Below are 17,751 nucleotides of genomic sequence, written 5' to 3'. Positions count from 1 at the left end.
CCCAGGGAAACGCTCCACAACCTAGAAAGCTGTGCATCGTGGTGCTGTCTAAACAGGACAGCTGGGAGTCATAAGAGCCGCACTTCCGGGCCTCTACCAGAGATAACTCTAAGCGCTTTCCGTATAGTTGCTCATGTAATCCTCACAACAACCGCAAGAGGCAGACACTATACCAGCCCAGTTTTAGCCATCAGGGGAGTGAAGCCCAGAGGAGAGCAACTTGCTCAAGGCCATACAGTAAATGGCGGGGCTGAAATCTGAACTCACCCCATCTGGCTCAAACGGCTATACCCCAGACGACTGCATTACAAACTGTCTCTTTGTCTGACAAAGTGAAGTATGGTTCATTTAAATGTAATATGCGTTCATAAAAAAACTACCCCATAAAAAAAGAAACAATTTCAGAATAAATCAAAACAGAATACGACACAGCAGGTCAAGTCATCCAACTCATCTTTAAATGGGGAAACTGAGGCCCAGGAAGGGAGAGAGACTTGCCCACAGGCAGGCAGGTGGCGTAAAGACCCATTCCTCTTGATTTCAGTGTCTCTACATTAATTTACATTGTCTACATCTCATACAAAGCATAAGGATGTGGGTATATTATTTTTACTATTACAAAAACCAAGGGTTATGAGTAATCTTAAACTAAACCTCAATCCATTTATTCTTCACTTGGAAACTGTGGTAAAAGGCAGCTAGGGATGTGAGCCTGTCCCCAAGACATGGAATCCAGAATGGTCCATCTGGAGACCCCTTAGAGAACATCTGTTCTGAGTCCCCATTGAGCAGAAAGGACAACTGACACACCAGGATCAGCATGATTTTAGTGACTGTCAGAAAATACCATTATGCCAGTAAAATCGACCCCTTTGTAACATTAATGGCTGTATTTGCAACTGTAGTATAAATGTGAGGTCTTGTAATAGCTTCGGGTGATAAACCTTTTTAAATGCAGAGGTGGAAAATACGAAAGGTAATGGTCAAAATATCACATTGCACCTGCAGTTCAAGATAGAGTCCCTGCCCCCCACCCCACCACCAGAGGGGACGTCTGTGCTTTTCGTCTACCAGCATCCCTTTCTTTTAACAATCGGAGCTGCCAATCATGAGACCCCACCTGTCTGGTCCACAGGATATGCCAACCGGATCATTTTAAGGGAATGATTGACACTGAGGGAGGGGGGCTCTCTCTTCCCCTGGGATCAAGACAGAGAAGAACCACCAGGCCTGGACCATTTCTCCTGCTGCACAGAGGCCACCTGAGGCCAAATCCAGAGGCAAGAGAAAAGAGAAATGAAAGGAAGATACTGCTTCAGCCCTGGATCCATCCACACCTAAAGCTGGCAACCCCTGCACTTCTCAGTTCAGAGAGCCAAGCAATTACCCTTTTTGCTGCAATGTATTTGAGTTTTCAAACAAATGAATTATAACCAATACTCCCAATTGAAGTTACCAAAGAATCGTATTTCCCCAAATCACCCTCTTAACCCACTGAGCCAAATTGAGAAGAGTTCTAGATATATAAAGAACTCTGCAGACTGCTAATAGGTTCAGGGTTTCCTTTGGGGGGTGATAAAAAAAAGTTCTGGAACTTTCGGACGATGGTGATTATCGCCCAACACTGCAAATGGACTTCACGCCACTGAACCGTACGCCAAAAGGGCTAACATTTCATGTTACTGCATTTTACCACAATCTTAAAAAAGGAAAGAAAACAGGAGCATTGCAAGATTCAAAAGACTGCCCCCACTGGACGCATCCCAGCAAACATCTTCTCCCTGTGTGCCCTGCTGTCCTGGCTGCCCAACAAGAGGGCTAAGTGTGGAGGGCGGAGTCCAGTGGGAGACCTTCGGACTTGGACATGCATTCTTTTGCATCTTCCATTCTGTTGCCATAAAGGAGACCCTTGAAAGCTGGTTAACCATTAAAACCCCCAACTGTCCTGAAGAAAAATAGCCCGTGGGGTTGAGTAGGTGGCCATCCGAAGCAAGGGTGCCGGTGCTGGAGAGGGTATACCAACCACAGTGTTCACTGGTAATGCTGATTAGGATAGGAAGTAAATGATAAGTACTGAACACTTACTATGTCCCAGGCACAGTGCTAACCCGTTAGGAGGGAATCTGACAGCCTATACGTTTTTAAAGTGATCCTCACCCCTGTGATGATATGGAGCCCCCACCTCCTAAAAGCATATTCTAAAGAAACGATCCAGTGGATGACAGAAAGGAGCTGCATGTATTAAAATGCTGGTTAGGACATTATTTCTAACAATAAAAACTGGAAGCAACTCGAGAGGTCAACACCAGGGGGATTTTCAGTACTTCACAGTGCGCTTGTGAAATGGGACACTCAGCCGCCAGAAAAACCTTCATTACAAAGACTCTGAGGCCACATAATTTATGTAATTATGTTATGTTAGGAAAAAAAAAAGAAGAAGCAGCTGATTAGGGCGTGATTCCCAGGCTGTGACCGCAGCAATGCGAAGAGGTAGGTGAGCTCCCCTGCAGAACTCGTAGCGAAGATGGAAAAATAAACTGTAAAAATGGAATGATAGGAAAATGTTTTCCTATTATTATTTTTTGAATAAAAGTTTTCTTTGGGGATAGTTGGGGATTTACAGAAAAGTGGCAAGAGACAATACCAAGAGTTCCCATGTACCCCACTGGTCATTTTGACAATTGTTAACTTCTTATGTTACCGTGCTACATCTGTCACAGCTAAGAAGCCAACACTGGAACGTTACTACTAAACTAAACCCCAGACTTCATTCCGATTTCACCAGTTTTTCTGTTCCGGGATCCAATCCAGGACACCACATTGCACACAGCTGATTTCTGTGTGTGTGTGTTTTGGTTTTGGTTTTTTTACAATGCAATGGCTTCCTTTTGTATATTCACAGATATGTGCAACCATCACCACAGATTTTAGAATTTTTTTTTTTCTTTTGCGGTACACGGGCCTCTCACTGTTGTGGCCTCTCCCGTTGCGGAGCACAGGCTCCGGGTGCGCAGGCTCAGCGGCCATGGCTCATGGGCCTAGCCGCTCCACGGCATGTGGGATCTTCCCGGACTGGGGCACGAACCCGTGTCACCTGCATCGGCAGGCGGATTCTCAACCACTGCACCACCAGGGAAGCCCACGATTTTAGAATATTTTAGAATATTTTCATCACGTCAAAAAGAAGCCCCATACCCGTGGTGGATGGTAGCTATACCACCTCCCCATCACGAGTTTTAGGAAATTGTTTTGCAAAATGGAGAACCCTTTGGTAAGGAGAAAACTATCTCCCCTTCACCTCTCTCCCCCAGTTTATCTTTCTGGAATTTGGATTTTATTTTTCTCAGCATGACCCAGTGTCCTAGCCCCAGATGAATCACTTACTGTCAATTTTTGTTATGTCCAGAATGGAAAAAAACCTTTAAAATGGGGAGCTCTACAGGTAGAACTGTTTAGAAGCTCAGAGACAAAACCAAGGGTACAGCCACCTTTTCCTCCTCCTCTCCGTCTAATAGGGACACAGGAGTAAGTCAGTCATGACCAACGCCCAGCTGCCCAGACTAGGAATCTCTGCCACTGTTGATATAGCCTTTGTCATTCTATGGCCATCAAAGTCATCATAAAACCCCTGCTGGTGCCCATAAGGTTGACATTTATTCATTCACCAAGTGCTATTGAGCACCTACTGTGTACTAGACACCATTCAGAGAGCACTCGTGAATTCTCCCATTGGGTCCTCATGGCCACAGTTGGAAGTCATCCATCACCCAATCAGGAAGTGGTGCCATTTTGGTCATCCCTCCAACCCCTTCTCCATGAGCCACCCGCCCCCCCCAGAGGTAGACACCAGCCACCACTTTTCTAGTATTTGATGGTCAGGATCACAAATGCGTCTACCACCCCAGAAAGCAATTTGGGGTACATCTCACCAGTGGTGCTAGTGGTCCAGAAACGTAGCGTGACACGTTCCAAGTCACAGACCAAGTAGCCAAGCCCAGCCCCTTGTGTCCCTGCTGGATGGTGACCCTTTGTGGGGTGTGACCAGCACCCTTCCCCCCCCGAGACCCTAAAAGAACACAAGGACAGTTACCTGCACCACCTCCTTCACCAGGGTCTTGTCCGTGCCGGTCTTGGCGCGCTGCAGCCCGCTGACATTCTCGCCGATCCACGTGATGAGGGCGAACTTGGACCTCTTGCTCATCGCGTCCCCGGTGGTGAAGCGCACGAAGGCAAACAATCGGACATCATCTGCACCAACGGCAAAGGGAGGGCACGGTGCTCGGTTAAAACACCCCAAATCCACATCCCCAGCAGGGGCTCTGAGCCACGAGGGTGCCCAGAGCCACATGGCAGGAGCCAACATTCCCTCGCTCAGTCTCGACAACAGTGCCACAGGCTGGGATGCCCATTTCACAGATGGGAAGTGGAGGCACAGAAGGGTCATGTGACACTCCCGAGGCTGCACAGGCATATGGAGGCCAGGCCTCTCTGGCTGCCATGCCTGCGACCCTCCCCTCCCCCAGACAGTCAAGGCTCAAATTCTGAATCTGATTTAGGGAACAGAAGTTCGTCGACTCTTTTTAATCCCAAATCTTTGAGGCCCTATTTGGAACAGCAAAGCCACACGGTGGAGAGATGGGAACTGGGCTGGGGTGGGGAGGAGAGGAGGAAACAAAGACGGTGGCCCTTGTTCTGGTCTGGGATATAGCTCTGGGCCCATTGGGCATGGCTAGCTTATGGCCAGACAATTAGGCCAATAAAGAATTCTGGGGCTTCCCTGGTGGCCCAGTAGTTAAGGATCTGCCTGCCAATGCAGGGAACACAGGTTCGATCCCTAGTCCGGGAAGATCCCACATGCTGTGGAGCAACTAAGCCCGTGCGCCACACTACTGAGCCTGCACTCTAGAGTCCACAAGTCACAACTACTGAGCCCGCGTGCCACAACTACTGAAGCTGGCGCGCTTAGAGCTCGTGCTCCAAAATGAAGAGTAGCTCCCGCTCGCCGCAATTAGAGAAAACCCGCGGGTAGCAACGAAGACCCAGTGCAGCCAAAAATAAATAAATAAAAATAAATTAATTAATTTAAAAAAGAAGAATTCTGAGTATTTTTCCACTGGGTATGTTATGCTTGTTATATGGTATATGTTTGTTTTTATTAAGATGACTCTGGGGGCTATTCTGGCCGATGGATCTACTTTTAAGTCTGTGTCATTGCCACACCACTGGTGAGATTACTAATCTCATCATCACTTCAGAATCTCTTTCATAGTACATTGTGCTAAGTTCCCCCATCCTCCACTGCTCTGCATCCCCAAAATATCAGCCGGTATTCTTGAGTTCTTAAAGTGACGTGTGTGTGTGTGTGTGTGTGTGTGTGTGTGTGTCCACCTTGGTACTCTAGTCATTAGAGGCTGGGTCATTCTTTGTGCTGAGGAGCATCCTGGCCTGCGCGCGCGCGCGCGCGCGCGCGCGCACACACACACACACACACACACACACAAACAAACACCCTGCCCCCGCCCACTAGGACAATCAACAACGCCTCCAGCCATTGCTCAATTGTCCCCAGGGGGGCAGAACCGCCCGCAGGTAAGAACAAATTCTAGACATACTTTGTGTCCCCATTTAATCAGGACCCCTTTGTGTTTTCCACCAAAATCCTGCACATTTTGTTGAAGGCATCACATATCCTTACTCAGATTAATGCCTAAATAATTCACATGTCAATTGCAGTTATCGGAGAAATCTCTTTCCACCCTCCCCCAACCCCCCCCCATGATGGCTGGTACGCGGGATGCTGCTGGTTTGGGGTCATGCATCTTGTACCTGCCGCTTCATTCCGCTCATACTCTCAAATGGCTTTTCGTCGCTGGCTTTAGGATTTCTCAGCGACCCAATGACCCATCGAGCTGTGTTTCCTAAGCATTGTCTGAATCACCTGGGATCTCGCTAAAATGCAGATTCTGATTCGCAGGTTTGGGATAGGGCCCCAGGGTCTGCATTCCTAACCAGCTCCCAGGTGACACTGATGCTGCTGCTCAAAGGTTCACACTTTGAGGTTTTATGGCTTTTTTTTTTTTTTTAATCAAGGTGTCTTTCTTCCTAGAATCATTCCGAGTGTCTCCATGCCGAATCCCACACAAAGTAAAGGTTCTCACCAAGATCCAAGGCCACCAGCCCTCTCATGTGAAATTGAGACACAGTCTAAACTGGCTGGTTAGTACCTCAAAGCATGAGCTCATCCTGACAACAAGCTACGCTGTCTAAGGGGGAACCACCAGACCAGGGGAGCTGAGACACAGCCCTGGCAGGCCACGGACTCCTGATCCAAACTCCACATGTGGGCATTTCTTAAAGGAAACAGATCATAATTGTCATTCACACTGGCAAAGCACCTTTCAGTTTACGGGTCAGTATTCATTGGGTCTTTATAAGGATGCTGGGAGGTGGGCTGCAGGGTCGGGGCGGGGAACACCACTGTCACCCTCATCAACATCCAAACAACCGTTTGGTAGATGAGGCTGGGAGGTTGTGTGATGTGCCCAAGGTAACATGCCAAGGACAAAGCCAGCCTGAAGCCAAGGGCTAGGACATCTCGGGTGTGTCTGCCCAGCCTCCCTGCTTTAGGGGACCCACCCCACCCAGCCATGGGAGCCAGGTGGGTGCCCATCCTGGGACCTGACCACGGGGGCCAGGCAGTGAGGACAGGCCGGTGTAAGGGACACTTCACAGGCCACACTGACATGGCTTGGTGACCAACTGGCCGTGGGAAGTGAGGAAGGAAAAGTCCAAGGACAGGAGACCATGTGAGCTCCATCTCTTAGTCCTGGAGGAATCTGACTTAATCCCCAAACATCGGAGCCTCGCTGCCTCACCTGTAAAATGGGGTGATTTTTTTGGTCCTCCCCATTTTTTTTCTTCATTGAGGTAAAAGTCACACCACAAAAATTCACCATTTTAAGTATTTTAAAGCATAGAAGTCAGCGGCATTTAGTACATCCAAAATGTTGTGCAACCATTGCCACTATCTAATTCCAGAACATCTGCATCATCCCAGAAAGAACCCCCTATCCACCAGCCGTCACTCCTCACCCCCCCTTCCCCCAGCCCTAAGCAACCACTAATCTGTCTTCTGTCTCTGGATTTGCCTGTTCTGGACATTTCTCACAGATGAAACCCTACACTATGTGGTCTTTTGTGTCTGGCTTCTTTCACTCAGCATGTTGGCAAGATTCGTCTGCATGGTAGCATGATCTTCATTCCTTTTATGGCTGAATAATATTCCATTGTATGGATGGACCGCATTGTGTTCTGTTCATCCATGCATCCACTGATGGACACTCGAGATGTTTCCAAATCGGGGTAATTTTATACCTCCCTCCTTCCTTGGCCATGAGGATTAAATAGGATGCTGGCCCGACATGGTAGAACCTTCTCCCCGGAGCCTGAGCTACCAGGCAGAGCTGCGGGTGAGAAGTGAGCACAGGAAATGAGGCTGTCCGGGCTGAGGAACTGAAATTCACGCAGCCATGCACGGCTGGTGCAGGACTTTGGTTCCCGAGCATTTCCGAGCATCGAGGCCGCTTTTGGGAAGCCAGCACACTGTTCCTAGTTATTGGAGGAACAGGAGAACCAGCTCCAAAGTGTTTAATTAAATTGCAGCCTTGACTTGAGGGGGAGGCGGGCCACACCTCAGATGCCTCGCGCCTTGTTATGGCTAAGACAACACCAGCAAAAGAACTCACAGTCTGTTTCCATGGCAACCACTCTATTTCCCTTTTCCTCATTGGTCAGCCTGGATGTTTGGGATCCCATGACCACACTTGGATCCCAACAGCCCCATCACTGGCCAAACTCAGTGGCAAAGTTACAAACCATGTGTCCCAAGTACCAGCCCAGGACCTGGCACAAGACAGATATCCGATAAGTCAGTCTCACACCCACCTCCAAAGACACAGGGAACCTGGCTTTTAAGAACTTCCAGAACTGCAGGCCAATGTCATTTAAATTATCAAGGCTGGAGAGACTGCTTTCCTGGGTGCCTGTTTGGTGCTTATCTGACAATGGTCTGGCCAAAACAAGATTGCTGACGTTTTTGAAAATCCGAGAGTCACGTTTTGCTTACAAATGTCTGCCACTCGGGATTTGGCATGACACTGAAAAGTCAGCTGAAAGTCTGAGCTGAAAAGCCTGTTGGTCTGAGTGACATTTTCACAGCTGCCCACACAGACCTCTGTCCCCCATGCATCCTGAAGGAGGTCCTAAGCCCATTTGACCTCCAACTAGTCAATGCAGGAGGAAGTTCTCATTTAGTTGCTAACTTCCTTCCTCTGAACAAACCGGGCAGACCAAACACGGATGTGCACACGAGTGCATCACCTGGAAGGCAGAGCTTCACCCCATCACATATGCGTATATGAGTGTGTGTGTGTGCCTGTGTGCATGTTCGTGTGTGTGTGTGTGTGTGTGTGAATGCATGTGTGGGCACATACACACAGGATGGCAAAATTGGCCGGAAGAAGGTTGGTACTTGGGGTCACTGTCACCCCTGGGATGGTACTTGGTCCCCAATGGGCCAATGGCACATCTTTCCAGTCTGAGGTTGAAAAGTTGAGGTGCAGCCCTGGACAACCCTGGTGGGGGGCACCCGGGCCCAGGACTCATACCAGGGGACACACACTCTGAGCTCCCTCTGTGAGAGGTCCCAGCACAGCTGTCTACACCTGCTGCTCCCTTGACCGTTCAGCCTCAGCATTCTGGTCTACAGTATCCAGGTTGAGTCCAAGTTCTGGAATCCATTAGAAACTCATCCCCTCTTCATACCAGCTCTGTGATGAGACCAGATTCCTGAGTGCCTCTAAGCCTCAGTTTCCTCATCTGCAAAATGGGTCAAATACTTACCTCACAAGTTGGTTGTGAAGATTAAATGAAAAAGAAAGAGATGTGAAAGGCTTGCCTGATGGGGATGGTGACTATTTTTCTATCCCTATCTGTCTGGTGAAACTGCCTTCCAAGGTCCACAGTGGCCTCCTAACTGCCAAACCCAACGGGACAGCCTCAAGGACTTCCCTGGCGCTCCAGTGGTTAAGACTCCATGCTCCAAATGCAGGGGGCCCAGATTCGATCCCTGGTCAGGGAACCAAGATCCCGCAAGCTGCATGGTGCGGTCAAAAAAAAAAAAAAAATCCCTCCAACAGGACAGCCTCCTTGCCTTCCAGCCTCTCTGCTGGCTTTCTGTATCTGCCAAACTTATGCTCACTCTGCTCGGTTTCAAAGTAGGGCCCTCCTAGGCACACACAGTCATGGGGCCGCTCGTCCCATGAGTATTTCTTGAGGACCTACTGTGTGTCAAGCACAGTGCCAAGCACTAGGGGGCACAGATAATACCAACAAGGGTCCTGAAGATGACAGAGGCTGTTTACTAAGCACTTACTACGTGCTAGGCACCGTCCTAAGCACTTACACGTAGCTGCACGTTTTTCCATCCCAACCTCTCTGTCCGGTCAGCACTGCTCACGATCCCATTTCACAGATGGAGAAATTGAGGCTCAGAGAGGTGAAGTGATAAGAAGCCAGACATTCCTTTTCTCTGATTACATCTAGAGCAGCAGTTCTCGAAGTGTGGTGCTCAGACCAGCAGCAACAGCATCGCCCAGGAACTCATTTGACTGTGAATTCAGAAACTCTGGGAATAGGGTTTGGGAAGTGAGTTTGAACGAGCCCCTGGGGGATTCTGGTGTCTCCAAAGCCCGAGAACCACTGACCTAGAGGAAGCGGTGAGAAGAGAAGATGGAGTTTTCAGCTCGGAGGACCCACTCTCCCGTGGCCAGGAAAGGGAGTGAGACAAAACATCTCAAGGGCAGAAAAGCTGAAGTGCCCAGAGTTCAGCCTCACCCACTTCCTCCCCACCAGCACCTTTTATTTTAAGGAATTGATCGTGTAAAGGAGCTTCCCGTATGGTGTGTCTTCACAACACTAGAATTTACAGAATTTGAGGCATCTAGGCGTGGTTCCCTGAGCACCTCCCCATCAAAGACCAGCGGGACTGTCCCCACAGAGTCTCCCCCTTCCCCCGAATCCCACAGCCCAAGACAGAAGAGCAGTATTTAGAGAAAGAGCTGCTGAGCTACAGAACTGCTAATAGGGAGTTTTTCTGTGACCTCTATATGTCTGCTGACATAAGCCATCATTAACAACGATTTCCAAATGCATCACAAAACCACACAGAGCGCCATCTCAGGGGAGCCATCAACCGATGACAAAGCAAGGTTGGGAGCCCCGACCCCAAGGACCATCAACACCACCACTCGCTGCCTTCTGACCTTCGCTGAGGTGGCCCCAATTCGGGACTGTGGATACCCTCCCCTCCCTCGCTCAGTGAGAGTCTTGTTCATGAAGAGATGGTCCTCATAGGGCGTTCATAAAACTCCACTCTCCAAAGAACTTGACCCTTTGGTTGGTCTGTGAAGCCTCATCACGGGCCAAGGATGGGTTATCAGTGTGAAACAGCTCCTGAACCAGTCAATCCCACAGCCCTAAGGACCCCTCAGGACCTAGAGATCCCAGGCAGGGCCCACTTGGTTCAAAGTCCTGTTCCTCTTTTCAAGGCTCCTTGCCTTCACTGACTACGTAAGGTAATTTGCAGCATAAAGTCATTGCCTGAAATGTTCTTGGAATACTGCCTGGCAGAACTGTGCTCAGAAATGCCGGCAGTGGACTTCCCTGGTGGCGCAGTGGTTAAGAATCCACCTGCCAATTCAGGAGACACAGGTTCGAGCCCTGGTCTGGGAAGATCCCATATGCCGCGGAGCAACTAAGCCCGTGCGCCACAACTACTGAGCCCGCGAGCCACAACTACTGAGCCCACGTGCCTAGAGCCTGTGTTCCGCAACAAGAGAAGCCACCACAATGAGAAGCCCGCGCACCACAACGAAGAGTAGCTCCCGCTCGCCGCAACTAGAGAAAGCCCATGTGCAGCAATGAAGACCCAACGCAGCCAAAAAGAAAAAAAAAGAAACGCCGGCAGTGGTCACTAGGGATTCTCTCCTTTGCAGCCTCTTCCTCCCCCGGCCCTCCTCTATCCCCCTCTCAACCCTGCATTTTCCTCTCTCTCTCCTATCAACTGCCTTTACCACCCCCTCCCCTTCTCCCATCTCTTCCCTCCTCCAGCTCCAGTCTAGGGCTAGAAAGGAGGGAGGGACTTAGGAAAAGAGAGTAGAGGTAAGGCAGGAGGCGGAGGGATATGAAGGAAATAGGATGACACAAAGAGGGAGAGATGACCACAGAGGACATGGGAAGAGGGGTGAAGAAAAGAGGGGGGTCAGATTTATCTGGAATCACCAAGGCCACCAGGATGAGCTGCTCTAATAAATTTCCCAAAAACTATGAACGGCACATAATCCCTACCAAGCTCTTAATGACTCCTTGCCCTCTCCCACCCCTCCCACCCACACCTGAAATCTCCTGAGGCTCAGAAATCACTGAGGGACAGATCCTGACTGGTCACACCCAGTATGCTCACCACGGTGACCCTGACACAAGATCCACATTGATCCAGGGGCCTCGCCTTCTCCCAAAAAAGACCCTTGTCTTTCCCTCTGCCTTTTCCCAAAGCTGGCACTGGCTGGAGGACAAAACCCAGAGGAGACAGAGGATCTGCCACGAGTCAAGCAGTGTGAGGTTTCCTCACACTTTTGCAAATGCTCTGAACAACATTTTTCATTACACACAAAACACATACTAGGTGTAGAATAATTAGGAACACAAACAAGCGAGAAAAAAAAAAAGAAGCCTCACCACCTAAATAACCCTAGTAAACTCCCTAAGTGGCACCTAAGTACACTTTTGGGTGCATGTCCTTTGATCTCTTTAGCTGCTTTCATATCTGTGCAATTTCTGTCATATCCCCAGCACAAACCACAGTGCCAGCCACATAGGAGGCACCCAATAAATATCTACTGGTCAACAGAAAGAAAAAAAGAGAGAGAGAGAAGTAATCATTTCATAATTTCCATTCAACACTGAACTTCAGAGCAAGACAAAAGAAAGGGGGAAGGAGACAGCAGGAAATTGCCCCAGAGCTGGGCTGAAGCTGCCCTTACCTTATATAGACTCCCTAAGAAGTTATGCAAACAAGGTTCAGTGAGGGAAAAAACAACCCACACGCCAAAAAGCTGAGCTGTCAGCTTCCACCAAGCAAGCTCCCTAGAGCGGGCATGAAAGGAAACAGGAAAGAATTCAAGCATCCTGCCGCCTGGGGCATAGGGACAGCTGGACAGTAGCCACAGCTGCATCATTTCCAGCAAGCTGCTGATGTGGGAGCCCAGGCAGCGACAGACAAAGACCTGGAAGTGCTCAATGTCCTCTCTCTCTGGGACACGGAGGACAAGGGCTCCATGGATGTGTATACGGTCCTTGCCTGTGAGATCACACTGTCTATGCACATTGATTCTTTGTCCCACCCCTTCCTCAAAGCAGTAGACTTCTCAAATGATTCCTTCCTCATTGCTTTTTCGTGAAATGAATGACCCAGCTTTCCTAGTTTGACAGAGAACGCAAGAAAATGGAGTACAGAATAGCCAGAGGAAAAGAAAGATGATTACTTTGGTAGAACCCTCAGGGAATGGGCTGATCTGGAGACCCAAATTATCAGGATAGCTAAAGGTTTTCCCTCAGTGACAAAGCACCATACCTTTTTTTTTAATGATTACTTTTACTTCCTTAAATGGAAGTCAGTGTGTTACATCTGACTTCACCTTCTGACTTAGAGAACAGTAACCAGTTCCTGGAGGCTCTGAGTACATAATTGCAGCATTGACAATGAGACACTCCAAAGACACTGAAGGATTCGGTGTCTGATTGCCTGAGCACTACACGCCCCGGTGTGCACGGCTCTGCATTCTCGTATCCATTTTTTATAGTTTTGCTGTTTCTTCCATTGCTGTTAGTTAGTCATGTGACAAACACTTGTTGACAATTTTTGGTTCAAAGACTTTGCTGAATAAGACACAATATGAACCCTCAAAAACTACACAATCTAGAGGGGCAAATAAGAAAAACTAAGTGTGTGGACACAATGAAGTGAGCACCATAGCCAGGAGGCATCACAGGGCATATGGGAACATCAAAGAAAGAAAGAAATTAACTCTTCCTGTGGGGTGGTGATCAGGGCAGCCTTCACAGAGGAGGTGATGTTTGAACTGGGTCTTGAAGGATGACCTAGAGTTCATCGAGCTAACAGGGTAATGAGGAAGAAGGGGGCCCATGCTAACAACTTGAGGGATAGATTCTGACAGAACTCCACAGACAAAAGCACCAGCCTCTGCAGGCAAGTTCAAAATGCCTTCCTCTACCAGTCCCTCTCTCCATCTCTGACTTGCCACAGGCTAGAGGGGCATATAATTAGCTTATTATTACTGCATGTAAAACAAGAGTTTAAAGGCTCAGGAAGACATCCCTGAGGGCTCCTGCAGTCTGCTCATCCCTACACCAGGAGGACAGGAATCCTGTTCCCTGTGACATCTCCAGTGCCCACAACGGTGCCTGCCACACTGTCCATGCTCAATAAACATTTCTTGAGTAAATGAGGAGCCTCTGCCCATCTTCTTCAGCAGCTCAGAAGCATGTTGGTCCCCAATCCTCAGCTGTGTCACTTCACTGGGAGATGCTATCTTATAAGAATAAAACCAATCCCCCCCCCTGGATTTTAAAGGTGTAGATTCTAATGAAGAGACCAGCAGAAATAATCAGATGTGGGCAGACAGGTAGCAATTACCTGGTCTGGACAAATGTGCCTCGTAAATAAAAGCACATGGGGAGGGCAGCCCAAGAACATGGTGATGGTAGGATGAGCAATGCCTGCATAACGTGGGGGTTCTTCTCTCCCGTCCCTGCTCACATCACCAAGCACGGGGCCCCAGAGGTGCAAAGCAAACGCCAACCCTCAGCAGCTCAGAGATCCAGGAAACCCAGGTTCAAGTCCCCACTCTGCCTTTCTCTGCTGTGTGACCAGGGCTCACTGGCATCCCCTCTCTGGTCCACAATGTTCTGAGCTAGGTGGGGGTGGGGGGGTTCTCTGTCCCTGCCTCAGAGCCCCCGAGTGGTGGGGACAGACACACAAGTGGTTTTCATCCCCGTAGCTGTTGACACTCGCAGCCCTGGAGTCTGCGCACACATTTACAGCTGTGTCAACTCACTCTTTTATTGATTCTCTTAGTTACTAACGCACATGAACATCCAAGACAGACCTTCCGCTTTCCTTTAAGTACCCATGTCCGATGCAACAGTTGCAGGCAACGAAACACCTTCTGGGCACCAGTTTGGTGCCAGGCGCTGAACTGGAAGATGAAAACCCAGCCGTGGGTCCAGTGCTGTGTCTGGCTGTCAATCCTCATCAGAATTGTGGAAGGGCTCACAACTGAACCTGGCACAGAGGCAGCGACACTAAAAACGCCAGACAGTGGTGATGATAAGGATGTGGATAACTGTTTCAGAGCACACGGAGGCAGCGGGAAATGAGAGCCGGGAGACCATCAAGTTCACGTGGGAGCACGAGGGGCGGGGCTGAGCGCGTCTGGGGCGCGTGGGTTTGGAAAGGGGCCGTGGGGAAAAGCAGGTCTGACATGGAGGGAAAAGTGGCAGGCAGAACCACAAGTGTGGACGTGGGAAGGAACGACAGGAAGGCCCAAGGCGAAATTCTGCAAGGTCGGAGGACAAGAGACATGGGAATAAAATGCATGCCATTCAGGCGAGATCAGGCCTCTGACCCCACCTCCCTGCACACGCAAGGCCACCACCCTGCTGGATTTCTGTCATCCCGCCCACCCCGTTTCTTCTTTTCTTCCCCCCCCAAAAATTATTTATTTATTTATTCTGCTCTGGGTCTTAGTTGCGGCACGTGGGATCTTTCATTGCGGCATGTGGACGCTTAGTTGCGGCCTGCATGCGGGTTCTAGTTCCCCGATCAGGGATGGAACACGGGCCCCCTGCACTGGGAGTGCAGAGTCTTACCCACTGGGCCACCAGGGAAGTCCCACCCCCTTTCTTCTTTACGTTTTAAAAACTGAGATAGTTACATACCATAAAATTCACCCCTTTCAAGTGTACAATTCATTTTTTTTTTTTTTTTTGCGGTACGCGGGCCACTCACTGTTGTGGCCTCTCCCGTTGCGGAGCACAGGCTCCGGACGCGCAGGCTCAGCGGCCATGGCTCACGGGCCCAGCCACTCCGCGGCACGTGGGATCTTCCTGGATCGGGGCACGAACCCGCGTCCCCTGCATCGACAGGCGGACTCTCAACCACTGCGCCACCAGGGAAGCCCCATTCATTGGTTTTTAGTACACCCACAAGGTTGTGCAACCATCACCACTGTCTACTTTAGAACGTTGTCATCACCTCAAAAGGCGACCCCATGCCCACGAATAGTCACTCCTTGTCCCCGTCGCCACTCCTGGCAACTGCTAATCTGCTTTCCATCTCCATGGATTTGCTTCTTCTGGAAACTTGAAATAAATGGAATCACACAACATGTGACCTTTCAAGTCTGACTTCTCAGCACAATGTTTCACTCAGCGTCATGTTTTCAAGGTTCACCCATGTGATAGCGCGAATTAGTACTTCATTTGTTCTTATGACTGAGTAATATTCCATTGATGGATGGACCACATTTTGTCTATCCGTTCATCAGCTGATGGACACTTGGGTGGTTTCCACTTTTGGGATTGTGAATAATCCTGCTGTGACATTCATGTACAAATTTTTGTGTGTTTTCATCTCTCTCGGGTAGATACTAAGGCATGAAATAGCCAGGCTTAACCTTTCAGGAACTGCTAAACTGTTTCCCAAGGCACTGCACCAGTTTCCCTTCCCACCAGCAGTGCATGAGGGTTCTGAGTCGCAACATCCTCTCAACGCCTTTTATTATAGTCTCCTTGTGCGTGTGAGGTGATACCTCACTGTGGGTTGATTTGCATTTCCCTAATGACAATGACGCTGAGCATCTTTTCATGTATTTACTGGCCATGTGTATGTCTCCTTTGGAGAAATGTCGATTCAAATCCCTTGCCTAGGGCTTCCCTGGTGGCAGAGTGGTTAAGAATCTACCTGCCAATGCAGGGGACGGACATGGGTTCAAGCCCTGGTCCGGAAAGATCCCGCATTCCGCGGAGCAACTAAGCCCGTGCGCCACAACTACTGGGACTGCGGTCTAGAGCCCGTGAGCCACAACTACTGAAGCCCACGTGTCTATAGCCGATGCTCTGCAACAAGAGAAGCCACCGCAATGAGAAGCTCGTGCACCACAACGAAGAGCAGCTCCCGCTCGCCACAACTAGAGAAAGCCCGCGCGCAGCAACAAAGACCCAAGGCAGCCTAAAATAAATAAAATTTTTTTAAATCCCTTGCTCTTTTTTTTTTTTTTTTTTTTGCAGTACGTGGGCCTCTCACCGCTGTGGCCTCTCCCACCGTGGACCACAGGCTCCGGACGCGCAGGCCCAGCGGCCATGGTTCACGGGACCCCCCAGACCAGAGCACGAATCTGCACCCCCCGCATCGGCAGGCGGACTCCCAACCACTGCACCACCAGGGAAGCCCTCCCTTGCCCATTTTTACTTGGGTTATTGGTCTTGGTATTGTTGAGTTGTAAGAGTTCTTTACACATTCTGGAAGCTAGACCATTATCGGATGTTTGGTTAGAGGGCCTCCCCTTTTGCTGGGCTCATTCCTCACCCAGATACCCGCATGCCTGGCTCCTTTTCATTCAGGTCTTGCCTTAGCGTCACCTCCTCTTTAGGCCTCCCCTGACCACCCTGGCTAACAGTGGCCTCCCCACAATCTACCTCTGGCCCATTGCTTCGTTTCATTTTCTTAGCACTCATCTCATTCTGAAAAGATCAGATTTGCTAGCTCGTCTATTAGCTACCCCTGCATTCCCATTGAATGTAAGCTCTGTGAACTGGATCCCCCAACTTCCCCAGTACCAAGAGTGCCTGGCACATAGTAGGTCCGCAATGTACATTTGTTGGATAATGAGTAGTTACAAAGCACCAAAGAAGAGGGTAAGTTACTTTCCCCAAATCGATACACGGCAGTAGGTTTTGGCAAATCAAGAACAGAGCAAGTGGGATTTCCCTGGTGGCACAGTGGTTAAGAATCTGCCTGCCAATGCACGGGACGCGGGTTCGAGCCCTGATCCGGGAAGATCCCGCATGCCACGGAGCAACTAAGCCCGTGAGCCACAACTACTAAGCCTGTGCTCTAGAGCCCGTAAGCCACAACTACTGAGCCCTCATGTCACAACTACTGAAGCCTGCACGCCTAGAGCCCGTGCTCCGCAACAAGGGGAGCCACTGCAATAAGCCCATGCACCGCAACAAAGAGTAGCCCCCGCTCGCCGCAACTAGAGAAAGCCCCCACGCAGCAACGAAGACCCAGTGCAGCCAAAAAAAAAAAAAAAAAAAAAGAACAGAGTAAGTCATGTAAATCAACTATACTTCAATAAAACTAAAACCAAACCAAAACAAACACAAACACAAAAAAAACAGAGCAAATGGTATCCCAGCTCAGGGCTGCAAGAGCTCGCCTGGAGTGAACACAGGCTCCCTCCTTGGTTGGGCAGGGAGCTCACACAGGCGTTGCACAGAGCCTGGCTCTTCTCACTCCTCCTCAGAAGCCCCAGCGTGTGACCCAGAGGGGCCTGCGGCCTGCCCAAGGCAGCAGCTTCCTTTATTTGCAAACCATGAACAGTGTATACT

At 49.6% G+C, this 17,751-nt stretch overlaps 1 protein-coding gene across 1 annotated transcript in view; it reads right to left on the bottom strand.

Annotated features, from left to right (window-relative positions):
- Positions 1 to 17,751, bottom strand: part of COTL1 (coactosin like F-actin binding protein 1) — a 44,064-nt gene that overhangs the window by 12,212 nt on the left and 14,101 nt on the right. Inside the window, exon 3 of the mRNA XM_079723322.1 lies at positions 4,091 to 4,248. Coding sequence (XP_079579448.1) covers positions 4,091 to 4,248 — 158 coding nt within the window. The remainder of the gene's footprint in view (positions 1 to 4,090; positions 4,249 to 17,751) is intronic.

This window comes from Hyperoodon ampullatus (assembly GCF_949752795.1).
Source record: "Hyperoodon ampullatus genome assembly, chromosome: 18".
Classification (NCBI taxonomy): domain Eukaryota; kingdom Metazoa; phylum Chordata; class Mammalia; order Artiodactyla; family Ziphiidae; genus Hyperoodon; species Hyperoodon ampullatus.
This window is presented reverse-complemented; position numbering and strand designations above follow the sequence as displayed.